General features: G+C 45.7%; 1 protein-coding gene across 13 annotated transcripts in view; it reads left to right on the top strand.

Moving 5' to 3' along the window:
- Window positions 1–22102, top strand: part of SH3KBP1 (SH3 domain containing kinase binding protein 1) — a 339638-nt gene that overhangs the window by 75872 nt on the left and 241664 nt on the right. For 2 of the 13 annotated variants that reach the window (XM_035711696.2, XM_025438135.3), the window contains exon 1: window positions 18621–18818. The exons of the other annotated variants lie outside the window; for them this stretch is intronic. In XM_035711696.2, the coding sequence (XP_035567589.1) occupies window positions 18768–18818 (51 nt within the window). In that variant the 5' untranslated portion in view covers window positions 18621–18767. Of the gene's footprint in view, window positions 1–18620; window positions 18819–22102 lie in introns of those variants that run through there. 13 annotated transcript variants of the gene reach the window in all.

Here is a 22102-nt window from a genome sequence, read left to right as displayed (position 1 = left end):
AGACATTTCACCAAAGAGGATAGACAGATGGAAAATAAGCATACGAAGAGCTGTTCAGCACCAGGAGCCATTACAGAAATGCAGATCAAAACCACAATGAGATAGTACCACGTATCTTAAAATGGGCATTGGAATGGGGCTAAAATTTTTAAAAATAGTGATAATACCAATGCTGGCAGGGATTAGAGAAACTGGCTCTCTCGTGTATTGTCGTGGGAATGTAAAACGGTTCAGCCACTGTGTTCATAAGAACACAGTTTGACAGTTTCTTATAAAACTATGCACTTGTCATATGACCCAGCAATTGTACTCTTGAACATTCCTCTTAGAGAGCTAAAATTTTATGTCCACACAAAAACCTGTAGAGGAGCATTCATAGCAGCTTTATTTGAAATAGGCCCAAATTGGAAACAACCCGAATATCCTTCAGTGGGTGGATGGTTAAACATGCTCTTCCATCCATACAGTGGAATACTACTCAGCAATAAAAAGGCATGAGTACAGGCAACACCTTGGATGGATCCCAAGGGCATTGTGCTTTGTGAGGAAAGCCAATCTCAATGTTATATACTGTATGACTCCATTTATGTCGTGTTCTCAAAATGGCAAAACTATGGAGTTGGAGAACAGATCGCATGTTGCCGAGGGACAGTGAGCAGGGTTGAGGGAGGACTGGTAAAACTATAAAAGAGCAGCTCAAGGGAGTTCTTTGGAAATGGGACAGCTCTGTATCTTGATTGTGATGGTGGTTCCACAGATCTACACACTGGATCAAATTGCATAGTTATACACACGTGCCCTCCCATCAGTGCATGGAAAACCTGATGAGAACTGAAGATCTGTAGTATAGTTAACAGAAGTAAACCAATGTCCGTTTCTTTGTTTTGATATTATACTCTAGTCATATGGAATACCATCCCTGGAGGAAGCTGGGTGAAGGGTTCCTGGGACTCATTGCACGATGTTTGTCACTTATTTGTAAGTGCTTTCCCATATACCACCATCTCCAGTCCATCCCAGGTGTTCCAGTCATCTCTCCGGGTGGTCAGATTTTGCCATCCTGTCATAATGGCCATGGCTGTGATTTAGGGAAGCTCTGCCCCCTGCATAGGTACAGCGAAGCATAATTGTTTGGCCTTGTCTTTGGTGGGCCTGCAGACTGGCCTAGCCGATGAAAGAAGTAGAATAGGAGGAGTGAGGAGGGGTGGAGGAGGGGAGAAGCGGGGGTGGGGGGGCAAGTGAGGGGAGGTAGGGGGCCTCAGAGACAGTGTTGATGAAAGGGCTGGATGTAGGACCCACCCTGGGCCCCATGTCCTGGGGCAAACTTTTCTCCCCATCTGCTCTGATGCCCCTTTTGCTTGTGCCTCCCACTGAGGGCCACACTGATGGTCTTAAAGTGTGAATCTGATCATTCCCCCTCCCCATGTACTCCACTCCAGATACTCTTAAAATTCTTCTTTGGCCTTCCTTTGTTCTTAAGACTAAACTCTTGAATGTGGTCAGCCCTGCAAGGTCTTGTGTGCTGTGACCCACCCATCTTTCTTTTTAGGCTCAAATCCTACTTTATACCCCCGCACTCCCTACTGCCTTCCCAGCCCCAGAGGTCAGTTTATGCTTTCCCAGGGGAACCTTCCTCGTCCTCCTGACTCTTACACATGCCCATTTTCTACAGGCCTTTGTAATGCCATATTTCTGTCCTCGGTAGCACTTGTCACTCTTGGAATTTTAAATCTGTTTTTGTGGCTATTTGACAAATGGCTCTCTTCCCTAGTGGACTAACGCCCCATGGCCTCTGTGCAGCATTGTGTCTTCCGTGCCTGGCGCACAGCAGTGCTTTTCCATGTTTGTTGAATGAGTGCCTATCTTTGTTGCTTGTTTCTCTGGGCTTGTGATTATTGACACCATTGGGTACTTGGCCCTTACTCTTGGGATGGTGGTGGTAGTGGCCGCTTTAATAGACCACAGCCTGAGGGTCTGACTTCCAGAAGCAGCATGGCCTGAGCATTTCTAAAGGAACTAGTTCCTCTGGCCTCTAGGAAATGCACCTGGTGCAGGTCTGGTGGTGAGGCTGGCAGTCGATTGGAAGATGGCACGCTAAATGGTGGTCACAGGCTTCCATGTTCGGTGGATGTTTGTGTTGTTTCTCTTTCCCAGCTTCAACTTCGTTACCTGCTGACAAGTTACTACATAGCCTTAGAATGTGGGGTTCTCACAATGTATGCGGTGATACAGAAATATGTGTGCTCTGAGAGGAAAAAGCAGGCTTGGGAATTGTATGTGCCGTATAATCTATAAACTACCATGTCTTGTGTATAGGGAGAAAAATGCTAAAATGCTAATAGTGGGGATTTTTGTGTCTTTGTTTCTAAGACTTGAAAAAAATTACTTAAAGTTGAAAAATGTTTTGATCTGACTTGTTTACTTTTCCTTGGGGATTAAGGTGCATTCATCCTTCAGCTTCTTGAGATTGAAGTGGCTCCCAGGCGTGTATTACTTTTTCTCCGTTGTTTTTTTAAATTCCTCTTGTCTTCCAAGTGAATATGAGATTAATGAAAGTACCCAATGAGCTAGGGGAATTGATCTCTATGTAATTTGGTTTGAATTTTTATCAGATCTGTAGCTATCTGAGTGTGTACTGATCAAGCATCTTTATTTGATCACAAACTGGTGACTCAGAGCACTGGTTTTGGAGTCTGAGCTGAGCTCTACGACTTTGAGGGGAGTTAATTAAGCTCTCTGAGCTTCACTTACTCATCTATCAAATGCTCATGGAGTGTTACTATGTTCTAAGCACTAGGGAATATGCGGGTGAATACATCGGACAAAAATCCCTGCTCTCATGGCACTTACATCCTAGGGCAGAAGACAGACAGTAAGCCATAAACATAATAAATAAGTTATAGTATGTTGGAGGGAGAAAAAAGCAGGGGAAGGGGATATGAATGTTGGGGGCTAGATTGCAATTGATGATAGGGAGGCCAGCAGAGGCCTCACTGAAAAGGTGACCTTTAAGTTAAGACTTGAGGCAGTGAGGAAGAGAGCCCTTTGGGGGGATCCGGGGAAAGAGCTTTCAGGCAGAGGCAACAGCATGTGCAAAGGCCCTGAGGAGGCAAAGTCCCTGGTGTGTTGGAGAAGACCAGAGACCAGTGTGCTGGAGGGGAGAGAGCTAGGTGAGAGAGTCAGGACATAGGCTTAGAGGTCACAGGGTTTCAGATCAGGTAAGGCTATTGTTAAGACTTGGGACTCTGGGTGAGATGGGAAGTAATCAGGGGAGCTCCAGGCAGTGGAGTTGATGTGACTGGGGATGCTGTAACTGGTTCCTTCTGGCTGTCCTGTGGAGGACAGACCCACTAGGGGCAAGGGTGGATGCAGAGAGCACAGGTCAGAGGCCAGTGCAGGAATCCAGGGGAGACCAGAGGGCTGGTAGTGGGAGCTCTGGGAGAAGTGGTAAGATTCTGGATATTTCTGAAGGTAGCACCACTAGAATTTGCCTACCAGACTGGATGTATGGGAGAGAGAGGAAGGAGGGATAACCCTAAAGTTTTTGTGCTGAGTACTGGGAAGCTTGTTAAGGATGTGGGTCTGCAGTTCAGGTGCCAGGTCCTGGCTACATATGGGAATTTGGGAGTGTTTCAAAGCCCAGGTGAGATGAGATCATTTGGGGAGGGAGTGTGGCCAGAGGAGAGAAGAGCCCTGGGCTCTCCAGCTTAGAGACTGACGGAATGGTCAAAAGGGGAGGAAAATAGCCAGCAAGTGAATGTTCTGAAAGGCAAGGGGAGAAGGTGCTTTGGGAGGGGAGTGATCCCTGCTCATGGCACACCAGCTGTGCAGCCTCAGAAGTTTCCTCCCCTCCCTGAAGCAGCTCTTCATCTGTGAAAGGAGACAATACTAATATCCTGGTGGAATCTTTGTAAGAGCTAGATTTATTTTATCGTGTGCCAGATACTGGGAAGCTCTGAGAACAGAAAGATGAATAAGTAATAATGTACACAGAGTCCAGCTACACATTATTATTACTAATAATGATGAATACTTGGTATAAGGGGAGCTCTTAGGAGAGGCTTTTTTCCCTTTCCAGAATTAGTCCAAGTATGAGCATATAAATGAAAATTGCTACTATTCTTAACTGAGAAATAGAATTCTTCTATTATGTTCTTGCATTTAAGTACAGAATATCTGTTTTTTTTTTTATCTGATCAGTATTATTGGAGCTCTTGAACCACATTGTAAGAATTAGGATTAAAAAAAATCCCATTCATATGCCCGCCGAATGTACACATTCTTCAGGCTGATACATTCTGACATGTAAAAAAGGTTAATGTCTCCAAAACCAGGAAGCAGAACATTCCAAGTTTTTATCACAGAGTAAATTTGATGCATTGCATGAAATCTTCTTTATTCCAGGAAGCCTTAAGGAACGTGTGCCATCTTCCTAAGTTTATTGAAGAATATGAAATGGACTCTTAACCCTAGAGAATGAACTGAAGGTCACCAGAGGGGAGGTGGGTGGGGGGTGGTTGAAACAGGTGATGGGACTGAAGGAGGGCACTTGGTCGTGATGAGTACCGGCTGATGTCTGGAAGTGCTGAATCACTGTAATGCACACCTGAGACTAACATTGCCCTGTATGTTAACTAGCTGGAATTTAAATAAAAACTTAAAAAAGGAATATGAGGTGGAATAAATGGTAGTCATTTGAAATAAAAATGGTAATTTTGGAATAAAAGTTTTTCTAGGTGATCAAGTTGCATGATAGTTAAACTTTAGATTTTCGACTCATCCATTCAACTTTTACTTGATGACATTTTTGAAATCATATTTTCACTTAAGGTATCACTAGATTTCTTTTTTAGGGTGAAGGTAGAGAAATATATGCAAACACATCTGTAGCTTGGTAATGTTGAAAGGTGGATTTTCCCCCTTCCTCATGATGTGTACACTGTGTGCTGCAAGAAATCCTGCTGTGCCCTTGTCTTTCTAAAGGAATTTCAGTCCTTCTGCTGTGAGCTGTGAACCTGGTCAAGTCACTTGCACTCAGCCCAACTTTATTGAGGTGTGTGGAGTACAGGGCAATCGCTGCAGATCCAGGCTTTGCTTTCCGGGACTTGATGGGGCTTTGACCAGGAGTAGTAGTGCCCCATGATCCTAGACATGTGAGTCTCAGTTTATTAGCTCCGAGCCCCTGGGAAGTTATTTAATCCCCCTGGGTATCTATTTTCCCTCTTACGAAGCATGGATAGTAACAGTAGTATCCCTCTTGGCTAGTGTACTAGGGAGAATGCATGAGATAGTGAGTGTACGGCAACTCAGAGTCGTGTTTGATGCATATTAATCAGTCCTCAAATATTAACTATTAACGTTAAATATTGAGTCATTCTGAGAGACTGGAAAATATGGAGGTATGGTGTTTGTCAGTTGGGTGCTGTGGGCAGCAGGAGATGAGATGGAGGTAGGAGTGCAGAAGGTGTATTTGTGGAGGGGAGATAACACCCTTGGGAGATGAAAGGGCGGGGAGGGGGGCAGAAGGGAGCCTCAGGCTATAGTCCCAGCCAAGCTGACAAGGAGCTTCTGAGCAAACACTGCCTGGCAGAGGAGCCTGGCATGGGCAGCCCTAGCAACCCCCACCCCCACCCCCGCAGTGCCTGGCCAGGGCTGCCCAGGAGGAGTGTCACCTGGGCTGGAAAGCAAGCTGGGGCAGGGCCTGAAGGCACCAGTTCTGTCCTGAAGGGACACGTGGGCCACCTCCAAGGCCTGCCCAGGAGACATTTTGATTCACCGCACTATCTTAACTCACAAGGGGATTTGAAATAATGTATTCCCTCCCCCATCCCCCACAGCTCAGGGGTAAATCTCACCATCTGTCTGCCACTGAGGATGATTAGACAAGAGATCTTGAGATCTTGAGGGACTTTGAGGGAGAATGAAGGTAAAAATGTGAATGTCTTTAATGTGTGGTCACAACACACATGAACACAAAAGCCATACACACACACACACACTTAGCTATTTGTGGAATGAGGTGCATGAGGTCAGCCCATTTTAGCTCTTTGCTGCCTGTTTTGCTTGTCATGAAGGAAAGAGTGTTTCATTTATTGTCATACTTCCTCTGGGACCACCAGGTTTTTCTCAAGAAAACCAACAAAGTTGAAAAAAAAAAAAAAAAAAAAAAGAAAACCAACAAAGTTGATACCCCGTGTCTAGGAGTCTGGGTGAAAAACACAGTGGGCTTGCCTCGTTTGCAAGTGGAGAGGCTGTCCAAGGCAAACCACATCCTGCCCAGGCTTTCTTGAGGCAGGTGGTCCCAGATGGAGGCCCAGAGCAAGGAGTCATGGGAACCCAGCTCTCGTCAAAGGCCTTGGGTAACACTCGGGCCCTGCTCAGTTCCGGGGCCACGTGGGGACCCCCCGGTTGCTGTGTCCTCTTACACTGACCCTTTCTCTTCTAAGGAAGCAGCACAGCTCATCGGCGGCTGTGTCAAAGCTCTCAGGGATGTAATTTTCCTGGCTATAAAATGAAGCCGTGGTCAAGATCCGAGATAGCTAGTACCAGTAGAGCAGGGACCAGCTTAAAACCAAAAAGGGGCTGTTTTTGCACATCGTGGAAGAAAAAATAGATTAAAATTGCCTTTAAAATATTTACTATAGATGTGTATTTTAGTCATGATTATAATAAACCATAATTGGCATTGACTTAAGTGTTAAAACGTGAATATATTCTTAGCAAGGCTGTGCATGTTTCCACAGTATCTCGTCTGCAGTGTGATGCCAGATGCCCAAGCCTTTGGTCACTCGGGGCTTGCTTTCTGACCGCATACGATTCATGGTAAAGAAACGGGTAAAGAAACGATGTCCAAATGAATAGGTTGACAGATTATGGGCAAAAGATACATCAGAACTGTTTAAACCTGCAAGTGTTATCAAGTTAAAACTGCTAAAACTGTAGTCACACTGTAACAGTGGGGCCTTCAGGGGCACAGATGGAAAAGAAATCAGGTTTATTGCTGTCATTCTGTAGCTGCTGTTTAACAGCTTGGCTTATATTCACAGTTCAATCTTTAACTGTTTCTCTCAGCTGCAAAATCATGAGTGTGTGCACAACCTTTTTCTCTCCAAATCTTGAAACTGCAATAATTGCCAGCCTATTAAAAAAATACATCTGCCATATGAAAGTAGTTTCAGCTATTCTGTGTTAAATGAGTAATTATGACGTTGGGCTCTGGTGGCACATGACATGAACTTGGATACATATTTGAATATGGAGCATGTCAGGTTCATGTGGTTTCAAATATTGAGAAATCCCTTCTTTGTGTTTATTGATATTTTTTTCATGGTCTGCTCTGTTATTTGGTTCAAAATATCACATGACAGATGATCTCTCTGGTACACATAATCCATGTAATTACAGTGAGCGCTGCTTCTGTCAGTGGTGGTGAAAAAATCCATACACCTTGGGGCGCCTAGGCAGTGTAGTTGGTTAAGCATCCTACTCTTGGTTTCAAGGGTCATACAGTTGAGACCCGTGTCGGGCTCCCTACTTAGCATGGAGTCTGCTTAAGACTCTCACTCCCTCTCCCTCTGCCCCCCACTGTGTGCATGCTCTCTCTCTCTCTCTCTTAAATAAATAAGTCTTTAAAAAAATCCATACACCTTATTTCTTTTTTAGCCTCTGATATTTTCTTTTTTTTTTTTTTTTTTAATTTTTTTTATTTATTTATGATAGTCACAGAGAGAGAGAGAGAGAGAGGCAGAGACACAGGCAGAGGGAGAAGCAGGCTCCATGCACTGGGAGCCCGATGTGGGATTCGATCCCGGGTCTCCAGGATAGCGCCCTAGGCCGAAGGCAGGCGCCAAACCGCTGCGCCACCTAGGGATCCCTAGCCTCTGATATTTTCTATTCAATTTTACTCTTGCTTTTATTTAAAAACTTGAGTTTGAATGGTTTCCATTAACAGATATTTTAAGATGACAGTCAAGTCTAGGATTCTGCCAACTTGAAGCTGAACACAGCCCCCCAGCCCTGGAGCTGGATATGAAATCTAATTTCAGGCATGGTGCAATGCAGGGAGGTGGCTGATTGCCCTTGTGACAACATAGCACAGTTGATAAGCACTAGTTCTGAGGCAGGAGGAGTGTGTTATTTAGCTAACTGGTGACCCTGATTGCAGTTCTACTTGGGGTGCATCTCACAGAGCCACACAGGGTAATTAAAACTGCAGGTTCATTATTGGTGAGGTCATCCCATTTTGGTCCCATTACAAACTAAGGCCTGTCTTCATTTGTTATAATGAAAGCCAAATGGCAATTCATTCACTTTACTAAAAACTATATCCTCTTTTCCGCTTAACAGAAATGTACATATGAGTATTAAAGGATAGAAAGAATCAAAAGTCACTCTCTTCTGTTAATGAAACTTGCTGTAGGGCTAGTCTTGGCCTGTGGCATGCATTTGCCATTCCCAGACTGCGTGCTCACTCAAGTTCCTCTCAGGCCTGTAACCCATTGCTATGTCTGTCGTGATGGCAAAGACTGGTAGGTTAGTCATGCCTGCCCATTTTTTTCCTCAGAGGGGTTAGAATGGTCTTAAGTACAGAGAAGGAACATGTTAAATATTCATCTGGTTTAATTGAATTTAATATACAATCCTTAAGATTAATCTGAAGTTTTGGAGTCATTAATGGTTCATTTTTTCCATAGCAGAGAATTTATTTGCTATTATCTAAGATAGTGAATTATTTAAGTAAAAAGGGAAAGTTCTTTCCATGAGATGGATCTCAGCAAGCTGTTGCTGCTTTCATTTGCATATGATTACTGATTATATTAAATTAGGAATGTGAGTAAGAGGAGTGGCAGTCTGAAGATTTAAAAACTTAGGTTATTAGGTGTTACATGACGTGTTGCAGCCTGGGATCTGACACTTGCTGAATGATCTCTGGTGCACTGGTGTGTGCATCGGTGACTTCAAATTTCCATTAATATTAATAATAATGGTTGGATATCAGCTTAAAGGACGGACAGTAAATCAATTAATGTGTAACATCATCATATACTTTGATTTATAAACATGTACAAGTAGATTGTTCTCTTCTACTTTAGTTTCTTCTGTCACTTCTTCAACACTGAAATTTAATGGTGTACTGGGGTGATTTGTATATTTTTAAAACAGTTTCTGAAGTGTTGCCCAAAATACTGGTGGTTTTTAACAAATCAGGTGATCTCTAAATTATTGAACAAGAATCAAGGGCTGAAAAAAAAAAGAATCAAGGGCTGTATACATATGTCAGCCTATTTATATTATAGTACTATTTTCCACCATGGTTGATTTTATATTTTGAAAGGTTACTGAACTATTAAAATATAGAAGAGCATGGGAATATCAACATCTGCCTACCTACCACCTATTTTATCAAATGTTACCATTTTGTCATACTTCTGATTCTTTAAAAATCAATAAATAGACTTCCAGTTTCAGCTCAGAGATGTAGAGAGCTGCAAAGATGTGCCTCCCACGCTTACAAGAAAAAATCTGGACAGATTGGAAATTGACAGAGAACTGAGTTTGCAGAGCAAACAGCCATTTAAAAATCTGGAGAGAGGGATTTTCTGAGACATGAGGCCTGAGCATTTGCTTACCGGAGGCAGAAGCCACCAGACACCGCAGAAGTAGGTAGAAAGATCAAACTAAAATTTTGACAAATGGCTGGAGGCTGGTTGTGGGCTAGCTTGAGAGTGTGATGCTCCCAGGGGCAGCAGAGGACTAGGAAAGTGTCCTGTGCTTTCACAGCCTTTTCCTGTAGGAATCCTGCCTGGCTCTCACAGGAAGGACTGGGGAAAATCTGAAGAAAACACCTGGTGCAAGCTGGAGGTGCTGGCTTAGGGGCCACTGAGAAATCCACTCAGATCAGACTTTTCTCCCTTAAGGAACAAAAGGCTTATTCTGCAGCGGGAAGGATGGGGTCTGAGGGCACTGGTGAAATAGCATTGCAGCTGGGGGAAGAGTTCCATCCAGCCTAGCCCCCCCACCTCACCTAAGAAAAGTCTTAATCTTAGGGAAAGGGCCCCAAGGCTGTAGGCTGAGAATGTTGGAGGGTTCCCAGTGCAGCTGGGGGTGAGGATGGGGGAGCTGGGTTCCTGGTCGAGGGGCAGAAGCACTTGTGGAGGCCAACTGCCAGACACAAACCTGCTTTGCGCTCCAAAGATGGAGGCTTAGAGGATTCACAACCCTCCCCACCCTGCCAGAGCATGCTAACCAGCCTCCAGGAATAACAACAGTGGATTACAGCAGGGAGAACTGCAAGAGACAGACTCTGGGTAGCAGCACAGAGGGAAGCCCCAAAGCCAGGAGAGGGGGCAGAAACAATCCCTAGAAGAATTTAAAGTTTCTCGTGTCTATAGGAACAGCAAACCTCAACATGGCCCAACTAAACCTCTACCTGAAGGTCTCATTTACCTCAGTATCTCCTGCTCTATACAAAATGTCTGGCTTTCAACCAAGAAGGGAAAGACATGCCAAAAGGCAAGAAAAAGCATTCTGAAGAGACAAAACAGTCATCAGAACCTGACACAGAGGGGCGCTTGGGTGGCTCAGTCAGTTAAGCATCTGCCTTTGGCTTAGGTAATGATCCCAGGGTCCTGGGATCAAGCCCCACATTGGGCTCCCTGATCAACAAGGAGCCAGCTTCTCCCTCTCCCTCTGCCTGCTGCTCACCCTGCTTGTGCACACGCGCTCTCTCTCTCTCTCTCTCTCTGTCAAATAAATAAAATCTTTATTTTTAAAGATTTTATTTATTTGTTCATGAGACACACACACACACACACACAGAGAGAGAGAGAGGCAGAGACAGGCAGAGGGAGAAGCAGGCTCCATGCAGGGAGACTGAGGTGGGACTTGATCCCAGGTCTCCAGGATCACACCCTGGGCTGAAGGCGGCGCTGAACCACTGAGCCACCTGGGCTGCCCAAATAAATAAAATCTTAAAGAAGAAACCTGCCACAGATAGACACAGCTGTTGGAACTATCAAACTATATATACATGTACATTACCTATCTTATCCCACTGGGTACCCTTTATGTGCCAGGGGCCATTTTAAGAATGGTCTTAACAAGGTCTGTGCTCTTAGCATACGTTCTAACAGAGGAGAGAGAGTATAACTGCAGACAAGCAAAAAAAAAAAAATTACAGCTAGTGAAATATGCAACGAAGAAAAAGAGGAGGGGAAAAGGATAGAGTGGCTGACTGTTGGAGTGTGTGGGCTGTTTTCAGCCAGAGTCATCAGAAAAGGCCTCTTGGGGGAGGTGAAATTGTAGCTCACACCTGAATGATTAGGAGGCTCCTGCCATTACTGAGAGCCATCTAAGTGGAGGAGAGCAAGTGCAAAGGCCCTGAGGCATGAACAAGCTTGCATCCCCTCAGTATAATATTAATGCTCTGGAAGGTAGCAGTGTTATGACAATGTTGCTGATGAGAGCAACCCCTGCAGCTGTGTCACTGCCAAGGCTAACCTAGGGAGGAAGTTGTGGGTGGGTTCTCTCCTGCTCACATTCTTTCTCTCTTTCTTTAAACACATACAGAAATTACTCTTCTTTCTCCTCATTTTGGGGGACCAGGAGAGTCTATAATACCTTTCTTATAACCACTTCAGGACCTGGCACAGAGTGAAAAGGAACTTGAATTTGCTGTTGTGAGTCAAAGCCTCATTATTTATCCAGTAAAAGTGTATTATTTATTCCTCTTCATAATTGCAGAGAATGTGCATTAATTCCGTTAATCCTCACCCCCACCCCCAACCCCCGGGTAGTGATTATTCCTATATTACAGATGGAAAAACTGAGGCTTGGAGATGAAGATTGCAAATTCCTTAAAGGCCAGCCTTGGTATCTAAACCCCAGTAGCCTGACTTTGTGTGATTGGATTGTAAGAACTGAAGAGAGGGGTAATAGAGACTCATGAAAGCAAAGTGAATACAGTTGTTTAATTCTTCTGTTAAGTCAGTTGACTGGTGAAACTGCCTGGGGAATTGGACTTAATAAGGACATGGTGCACCATCTATCATTTGTTCGTTTGGTATGAGTGCTTCAAAACTGATGAAAATGGGTAGTTTAAATAGTTTAATATCCCAGTTTCCTCTGCTGTCTTACTACTACATATATAATTACATAATATGAATACTGTGGGGACGCCTGAGGGGCTCAGCGGTTTAGCACCTGCCTTCAGCCCAGGGCATGATCCTGGGTCCCAGGGTCGAGTCCCACATTGGGCTCCCTGCATGGAGCCTGCTTCTCCCTCTGCCTGTGTCTCTGCCTCTCTGTCTCTCCCATGAATAAATATGTGAAATCTTAAAAAAATATGAATACTGTGAAGGCAATATTGTCTGGCACTTGTCTACTGAGAACATTCCGGAAATCAGCATTTGTGGTCTCTATGACTTAGTTACTATAACTGATATCAGTCTACTGTTTTATTTATTTTTTGTTTTTGTATATTTTTTTATTGGAGTTCGATTTGCCAACATATAGTGTAACACCCAGTGCTCATCTTGTCAAGTGCCCCCTCAGTGCCCGTCACCCAGTCACCCTATCCCCCTGCCCACCTTCCCTCCACCACCCCTTGTTCGTTTCCCAGAGTTAGGAGTCTCTCATGCTCTGTCACCCTCACTGATACTTCCACTAATTTTCTCTCCTTTCCTCCATAATCCCTTCATCTTTCACCTGCTCAAATGCTTTTTATTTTTTCTATAATGCTTATTGTTTGAGAATAAGTAAGTCATAAAAATAAACCTTAAGGGACGCCTGGGAGGCTCAGTTGGTTGAGCTTCCAACTCTTGATTTCGGCTCAGGTTGTGATCTCAAGGTTGTGAGATTGAGCCCCAAGTTGGGCTCTGTGCTGGGTATGGAGCCTGCTTAAGATTCTCTCTCTCCCTCTGCCTCCCCACCCCCCACTCAGGTACACCCTCTTTCTCTCTCAAAAAAATTAAAAATAAACCTTAAAAAGCACATATTTGGAGAGGTAGAGCTTTACATTGGATGAAGAGGATGATTATATCCATTGGTTTCTGTTTTTTGCCATTAGAGGAAAGGAAAGAACTTTCCCACGAGCACCTCTCTTGACACATGAAAAGGTTGCTGGTGTTCAGTAATGAAGCATTCATTAAAGGAAATGTAACCTGGGTGGAATTTTCTCTGAGCAGTCATAATAATTGAGCACCTACTGTGTGCATAGTTCTATTTTCTGTACCATTCATGTGGTATGATAAGCTGGGTGAGAAAAACAAACCTCTATACACTTCCCACAGACCAGAGAAGTTAAGTAACTTGCCGAGAGGAGCACAGCTAGTCAGTGCCAGACCTGGATTTGAGCCTCTAGGTGGCTTAACTCCAGCTTTCCAAGTGCTCACTCCTACTCGTACTAGGTTACAGGATATCTGGATGGCCTTGGCTATATTAAAACAGTAACAACAAACTAAACCATAATTAGCATGAAGAGGGTACCCAGATCTGTCAGATTCTAAGAACCTGCTGGGAATCTTCGCTGAGCTGGATGTTAGGCTTCTGTGAGTTTTTATTTTTATTTATTTTTTAAAAAGATTTTATTTATTTATTCATGAGACACACACACACACACACACACACACACACACACACACAGAGGCAGACACACAGGCAGAGGGAGGAGCAGGCTTCATGCAGGGAGCCTGATGTGGGACTCAATCCCGGGTCTCCAAGATTATGCCCTGGGCCGAAGGCGGTGCTAAACTGCTGAGCCACTAGGGCTGCCCTTCTGTGAGTTTTTTTAAAAAGATTTTATTTATTTATTTATTGAGAGAGAGAGTGTGTGTGCAGGGGGAGGAGCAGAGGGAGAGGGAGAGAATCTCAAGCAGACTCCCCGGACTCCCCGCTGAGCATGGACCCTGATGCGGTGCTCAATCTTACAACCCTAAGATCATAACCTGAGCCAAAATCAAGAGTTGGAGGCTTAACTGACTGAGCCACCCAGGCGCCCTGAGGTTTTTTTTTTTGTTTTTGTTTTTTTTAATATGCAGCCATGTTCAGTTGGAACTCCCACCTCCAATGAATGCCTTATGATGGTACTTGAAGAAGGGAAATAAGTATATACATTTTTGAAAAGTTTCGTCAAGTATATTGATTTTTAAGAATAGGTGCAATTAGTAGTTCGTATTAGTTCCAAGAATTATGTATCCTGTAATGCTTTGGTTCCGTGTAAAGCACTTTAATATCACAGACTTTGTAGACTCTGCTGCTTTGACATATAGGAGTCGAATGTGGCTGGTAGCTTTAAACATGCGCAGGAACTCAAGTGTTGATTCTGCCCCCACAAGTGGAAAAATGCTTTGCTTTAATTGAAAAAACAGGCTGTGTCTAGCCTTTGACTCCCTTTACATTTAATCTGACTACTCAAGAGTTTCTGGGAGGGCGGGGAGAGAGGGAGCAGGATTCGACCCTGTTGTTCATCAGTTAGATCCTGAAAAATTTTGGAATGTGAATTCTGACGGTGACCTCCCACTGCTTCTTCTCCCTTTTGTGAAGGCGAAACAAAAACACTACCTAGGAGATTCTGAAGCCAGATGGTGGTGTAGCCCAGACTTCTCAAGCTCTAACAGTGCCCTGTTGCAGGGAGGAGGGGGGGGCATGGGGGGGGGGAGTGTGAGGGGACATCTTGTTAAAATGCAGATTCGGATTCAGGAGGTCTGGGCTGAGGGCTGGTGCGTGGGGGAGAGACTGAGACTGCAGGGCTGACAAGCCCCCAGGGGATGCTACTTTAGTACTCCTCATGGAGAGGGCCCTTCTGTCCCAGGCCCTCTTCTGTCCCCGGCCCTCTTCTGTCCCCGGCCCTCTGTCTCAAGGCCATGTTGATCATCTGAATCACCTGGGGAGTTCGAACAGCATAGCTTCCTAGCCCTCAGCAAACTGAGTGAACTAGAGTCACTAGGGCTGAGGTTACGCAGATATTTGGGGTGGGGGCAGTTACTGATGTGGTTTGATAATCTGTTAGCTTTGTCCCTTTTTGGCCGTGTGGGGGTGGGGATGGGTTGGGTAATGACAACTTAAAAAACTTCACTGTAGGAATCAGATTGAGATGTTTAAAGACAAGCTTTCTGACATCCTAAGAGCTTCCTGTTTGACCTAAACTCCATGAGAAATCTTGACAGCCACTCCCCTTGGAAGGGAACTGGCTGGCTCTTGATGATTGTGTCCAGACTGGCTGAAATCAGAGTGTGGAGAAGAGAGTGAGGACTTAATGGTTAGTTTGCTGACCTGCTTTGCATTAGATAATGTCTGTGGAGGCTCCCGGAGTGAGTCCAGGGGAGCCGGGGCCCAAATATGGAAAAGAGGAGCCATGATGATGAGGTAGGAGTTGAAATTACCATTGTGATTGTTTAAAGCATTATTTCAGCACTTTCCCACGCGCCTGGGTATGGGGTTTTATTTTTTGTGCTGCTCAGAGGGCCGGACAAGCTGAGGGGGGTGGTGCTGGGTGACAGTTCTGCTCTCATGCAGCACCGACCCGGTCCCTGGTGGAGTCTTTGAGGGTCACCCCTTTCACAGTATGAGTTTTTCTTTTTTTGATAACTGAGACTCTCCAGCAACTGAATTTTTTGTATTTCTGAAATCTTATTATTAATCTTTTCCCCTGAGATCATGTAGGAAGGTGAGACACCAGGGAGAGATGATCTTCCCAGTGTTCCTTGATCTCTTGTGTCCCTTTTAAAAAGTCCCGTTCTTTGAGACCAAGAGTTTCCCATTCTTGTTGCATTTACAATTTTCTTTGCCCCAGCTCCCTTACTTGTGAGTTTTTTTTTCCTTTTTTTTTTTTTTTTTTATAAAGAGAAATGCTGTGATCAGAAAAAAAACAAAAAGCTGGGTGGGGGAGAGCCAGAGGCAGGTTCCAAGTGACCTGGCTCTGACCCACACCTGCTTTTCCTACAGTGACTTCAGGCCCAGCAAGGAACACGGGCGCCCACACGGGCGCCCACAATGTGTGAACCCTGTGAGAAACCCCTGAGCCCTGGCCTCACTGAGCACTTTGCTTCTCTCTGCTCGAACCCTCCCTGCTGCAAAGACAAGGCTCTAGGACGTAGCCTGGTGGGTGAGACAGACCGAGAAACCCACTTTTCTAACCTATTGTGGTGTGCACCTAGTATGCCAAAGGAGCTGAAGAGAGGGGACCTTAGAGCCTGAGCAGGAGAGGAAGGAACAGAGGAGGAGAAGACGATGGTGAGAGTGACCGAGGAAGTGTGAACAGAGGCATGGAGGGGGAAGAAGTTTGAGAAGTATCTGGAAGGAAGCCTTGCCAGGGAGTAAAATAGGAAGTGGAGGTGGGGGTGGTAGTGTTGGGAGGGTGGGGGGCATGAGGTGGGGAGGTGACAGGGACCTTGTGCATGTTCCTTTGTAAGGAATTTGGACCCTAGAGGTGATCAGGATGCATCAGAGGAAGGATTTTAAGCAGAGGCATGTTGCCATCAGATGTAGATGGAGGAAGAGTTTCTTTAATAGGTAGATTTCTTCTGAATGAGCATCTGCCCCTGTGTAGCTTATTTTAAAAATAGCTTTATTGAGATCTAACTTGGATACCATACAATTCACCCACTCGGAGTGTCCCATTCAATGGCTTTTAGCATATTTACAGAGTTCCATAACTATCGCCATGATCCAGTTTTCGTATGTGTCCTTCATGCCCCAAAGAAACCTTATGCCTGTTTGCTGTCACTCCCCACTTCCAAGCCCAGCCCTAGGCAACCAACCACTCATCTTTGTAATTTCTCCTTTTTCTTTAACATTAAGGGGAATGTCTTCCGTGAGTGTATTAACTTGAAGGAGTCTCTTTGCCAGATTACAAACTCTCACTTTTCCCAGCTATTGCTTGACCCGTTCCCATCAGCTGTGATGCTTGTTCACTCATGTAACGGGCAGGCAGGTAGGGTGGCCCCCCAAGGGCAGGGTGTTCATCTGCTTGGGGTGACGTCAGAGACCTGTGTTCTTCTCGGCTCTCCTCCAGGGTCTCATTCTGCCGGGAGCTTCACCCCAGGGCTGCTTTCTCTGTGGTTGTCAGGCAGCTGTAGGATGGCATCTCCTGGCAGTGGGGCCCTTGGCTTACTTGTTCGCGGCTGGCATGCAGGACCCCTTTCCTGCAATCTGTGTGAGCTTAGTTCCTGTTGTCCGCCAGCCCAACCAGTGATGCCTTAGAATTAATTAATCTGCCCCTCTGGAGCTGGGAGGGGGCTCTCTGGGAGATGGGTGGCCACCTGTGACCCACCAATAGTTGGCTCTGCTGGGGAAGGAGGAAGGGAGCCGCCGCTGCCTGGTAGGCTTGTGAAGAATGCTACGGGAGTGTGTTGGAAGCTGACCCTAGCTTCCTGTCTCTGCGAAAAGCATCATTGATTATCTCACCAATTCTGGAGTTTGTACGAATTTGGTCAGGGGGTACCCTCAGGTTTACCTTTCAACAATGTAATAGTGTGGGCAATAGTGGGAATGGTGGTAACATTAACCTATGGGAAGTGGAAAGGGAGATGGACGGGGTATTGGGGTGACTGGGGGGGCAGTTGGTGGGATGAGCACTGGGTGTTATGCTAAATGTTGGCAAATTGAACTCTATTAAAAAACTTAAAAAAAAACAACATTAACCTATGGGAGAAATAAATGATTTAAGTCTCATTAGAAAACCTGTTTGCTCTAGGATAGAAATGTTTGAATTCATGACTAGTAGTAAATACTAGAAAATTGTTCTTTTTTAAAAATTTTATTTATTTATTCATGAGACACACACACACACAGAAGAGAGAGAGAGAGAGAGGCAGAGACACAGGCAGAGGGAGAAGCAGGCTCCATGCAGGGAGCCCGACGCGGGGCTCGATCCCAGGTCTCCAGGATCATGCCCCGGGCTGAAGGCGGCGCTAAACCGCGGAGCCACCCAGGCTGCCTTCGAAAATTGTTCTTATCTAGTTACTAAGTTAGCCCCTTGGAATCTCTCCTTGGGGGTGGTTGGGGGGGAATGAAATCTTGTCCCAAATATGTCAGTATTTGAGTTACTTTGTGAACTTGAAATTAACAAAAATGGACTTTCTTTCAAGTATAATTCACGCTTCACTAAGCCAAGTAGACATTCTGCCAGTTATTTGGACTTTATTAAATTTTGCTTTATGTGTAATAAAAAATTCAAGGTAGGCCTCTGCTTTGCAAAGTAACTTACTTGATTAGGAGCTGTATTTTCAAGTCTGTTTTGGAGTGAGGTTTGTCCTCATGTAAGTAATGAGCGTTTGCTGGTGCAGCTCTTTAATGGTGAGAACGGATGTTGAAGAAAGCAAACACCATATGCCCTTTGTTTCCCGTGCATGTCCCCTCCTGGAGGCTGGGTGGAGTGTTTCAGCTGTCTCGAATAATCTCCATTTTGCTGTTGCTGCAGACTTTGCGGTTCTCCCACTCTTCTCTCCGATGTTACAACTTCTTCCTCTTCCTCCTCCTCAGTCAGAAAGGTTCCACGTTCTCAAGTGCCAGAGATTGGATTAATTTTGAAAAATGAGTTTCCCTTGATTTGTGACAGAAATTAGTGCAGAGAATTAAAAAAAAAAAAAACCACCCAGTGTGAATGTGTAGTGGGAGGGGCAGACGGGTTGGGTACGGGACAGGATGCTTAGAATAATTCTGCTGCCAAGTGAATCAGAGAGACTTGCAGCTCTCGGCGAGCACGGAACATACTCCTGCCCAGAGTTCAGGCACAGTCAGCCCGAAATCACCACTGCATACTCCACAGAATGGACCTTTCAGCAGCCAAAGCCCCTAGTGCTGCAGACACGCCTGAGACTGTAAGTAGGCCGTGCATCTGGTTTGATTGCTCTTAGCGCTGCATCTTTTGTAGCCTGTTGCCCGACTACTTCTTTAGGCTGGGAGGAGGCACGATGGGGAATTTGGTCCCAGCTCAGTCCTTCCTCTTGAGATGGTGAGCAACACTGTTTTCCACTCAGACCTGGGTCTGTTTTCTGGTTTGTAGCAGAAGGGAATTGCTTTCTCCGGGCGCTCCTCCGTGACAGAAGTGGCTTCTAGTTGAGGCCCTTTAGTAGCAGCATCCGTGAAGATTGTGGACGGCTCTATCGTCTGGTGTGAGGGCTCTTCCCTTCTCCCGACTGCGATCACTGAGTTTTGTCCAGGGGACACCCCAGTCACGGAGCCTCCTCCCCCACTCCGTGCCCTGCAGGCAGCCCTGAGGACAGTGAAGTGTCCCTCTCTGGGACTGGGGAACATTTCTGTGGCAGCTGGCAGGTTTGGAAGCCTGGGATGCAGGCAGGTGTAGAATCCAGATTTCCTGTGGTGGGAAGGAGAGAAGAATGAGATAGAAGGCAGGACAGAAAGTCAGCCTGAGGTCTCTTAAGAGCGCTGTCCTGCTGCTAGATGCCGGTCGAGGTGGGCGGGCAAAGCTCAGATCCTCACTCTGCTAACTGGGCCACTAACGAATCTCTCTCCTTGCCTTACCCTTCCCATCTGAAAATCACTGTCTTTGCACTTCATGGGATGCTGGATTGTTTGAGGTCGTGAATGTGAAAGTAACTAGTACTTGGTAGGCATTTGCTAAGTTTAGTAATTTTGCCCTTCGTACCCCTTCTTCTTCCTTAGTGGCACATGGTACCATCAGGGATGCTGGGCTCTGCCCCTGTGTTGCCATCCTGGCTTCTTTCAAGGCAGCCCTTGTGGCCTCCAAGCTCTCTTGCTTGATGTCATAGATTTGATAGCTTTGTTCAAGACCAGAGCCCCAGGTTGCCCCTTTAGCCCAGGTCGTGTGACCCCCTAGGACAAGGAGGTCTCAGGAAGAAAGTGTGAGTGGATCATGCTGGGTCTCAGAGGTCCTTTTTGAGTTAAAGATCGTGGGGACAGGGGCCCAAGTCAGGAGGCCATGTTATGAATCCTAGGGGGTCAGGGCTAATTCAGAAGAGTCATTTTTCATTCAGTTTTGAGTTCCCAAATTCTGGATACCTATATTCATCTAGGGCAAGGGAGAAGGAAAAAAACATCTCGAAGAAAACTGCTCAGCAGTTCATCTGATTTCTGATTCCCAAGTACGTGTAGGGCACTGTCAGGGTGACACATTCTGTCTGGTTGTTTCGGCTAACCTGCTCGTGGGTTTAGGTATCCCACATGATCATCAGCCAGTTCCCAACAGACACACTCCCATTATGGGTGTGTGCCTGTTGAGGGGACTTTCTAGAGCCTGTCTTGTTAATTAGCTTTACTCTGTGCTTTATCCTTGCTAACTGTGAGTTAATTGCTAATAAGAGTGTTTTCTTGTCAGTCACAAGTTTCCACCCCTTTCCTCAATTGAATTTCTGGTATTTCATCTTATATTTAGGTGAAAATCGTTTGCCCTCAGCCAGCCAGATTCCTCAATAACGGTCTGCGAGCTCTAACACGTTGCTAATTTTTATCAGTGATTTTGGAGTCATTGTTATCATCTGTACATTTTGGTCTACAGGATGATACAAGACCACTTTTTATTTTAACTGGCATCGAAATCATGTATCACGGCATACCAGCCTTCAGTGGCTCTCCGTCGCTCTTGTTTGAAATCCACTTTCCCATCACCGGCTGTGCCTTGTGTAGCCTGGTGCACCTACCTTCCCAGCCTCGTGGCTGTCACCTTCACACCTGGCTGCTGCCCTGTCCTGCTGCTAGCCCCAGGCACTTACGGTGCCCCCCTGCCAAGAGTGCCCTTTCTCTGGCTCTTGCTTGGCCAGCTTGCTCTGCTTTCAGGTGTTGCTTGGAGAAGGCCCTAAGCCATCTTATCTTTAGGGACTTCCTCCATCTTAAGTTTCCTTTCTCCCTTCCTGTCACATCACCTTATCTATTTCTCGCAGAGCACTTATATCACAGCCTATAAATCCCTGGTGGCCTCACATTTGTGTGGCCCTCGCTGCCTGCCCCACTGGCATTTCCACCCCAGTGCTGGCAGAGGCCTTGTCTGTCTTATTCCACTGTCTCCCCAAGCCCCGAACTCAGTTCTCAACACCCAGTAGATACTCCACCAAAATTTCTTAAATGAATAGAGGTTTTGGACGATTAGTATCGTGGATGACTTTTAAGTAGTCTGTGGCTGCAAGCTGATGGAGACAGTTCCATCTCCTCTGTGCCGGCCCCTCCCGGCCCCATCTGCCTCTGTCGCCGCTCTGGCACTTTGGGAGCACTCCAGACCTCGGGGCCCTGTTTCCCACTCCTGGCAAGCTGGTGGCTGGTATCCGGAGCAACCCTCTAACTGTTTGAAGCATCATTTTTGTTCTCAAAATGAAAACCACCTGTCTTCAAAGTGAGTTGCTTAAAACAAATACTTATTTCTTTACCGAGTCCTTCCTCCCCTTCTGCCTTTCCCCACCTCCTGCCAAGAATAATGGGAAAACCCTCCTATCTTGGAGAGTGGTTTTCCCTCTGGTCAGAAATCCAAAGCTGGAGGATTTATGACCCAGGGTGCTGAGCAATTGCTTTCCCCTGCCCTGCTGCTCTCAGATGTTCACACTGTTCTCCCGAGGGGCTCCCAGGGGTCCTGTGATGGGGGCTCAACCTTGGTCTTGCCCCACTTTGCACTTTGCCTTTAAACATCCTTCTTCCAGGTATGGAACCTAGCCCGGGGCACCACGGAGATGGTGGCAGGGCTGGGGACAGTGTCTGAGTAGTGTTCCATGGCAGGCTGCTTGCCAGCTCACCAACACCTCATACCACCTCCAGGGAGAAGCTACTATTGCCTGCATTTTAGAGATGGTGCAGTGAGGCTCAAGGAGATGAGGAAGGTTTTAAGCAGCCAGGATCAGAACCCAGGTTTCTCTGGCTTCCGAATCCTGTATTATTTGTTGGTGTTCTCAGGGTATCCCAAGTTTTGTTACCCATGATCTTCAGGTGAAAAAAAAAAAAGCTGGCAACTTCGTGTAGATACATGTTTGCATATGTGGAACTGCAACAAGTTTCCTGAAATAATAGTTGCCTTCACGGTGCACGCTGCACTCTTACATTCTCCATTCTATTTAAAAAATGCTCGTCAGCACATAGCAGGACTCTGTTCCTTTTTAAGGCCAAGAAATATTCCATTGTATGTATATGCCACAGTTTCTTT

The sequence above is a fragment of the Canis lupus genome, chromosome X, assembly GCF_003254725.2.
Source record: "Canis lupus dingo isolate Sandy chromosome X, ASM325472v2, whole genome shotgun sequence".
NCBI lineage: Eukaryota > Metazoa > Chordata > Mammalia > Carnivora > Canidae > Canis > Canis lupus.
The sequence above is the reverse complement of the archived record's forward strand: the minus strand, read 5'-3'. Positions and strand labels throughout refer to the sequence as shown.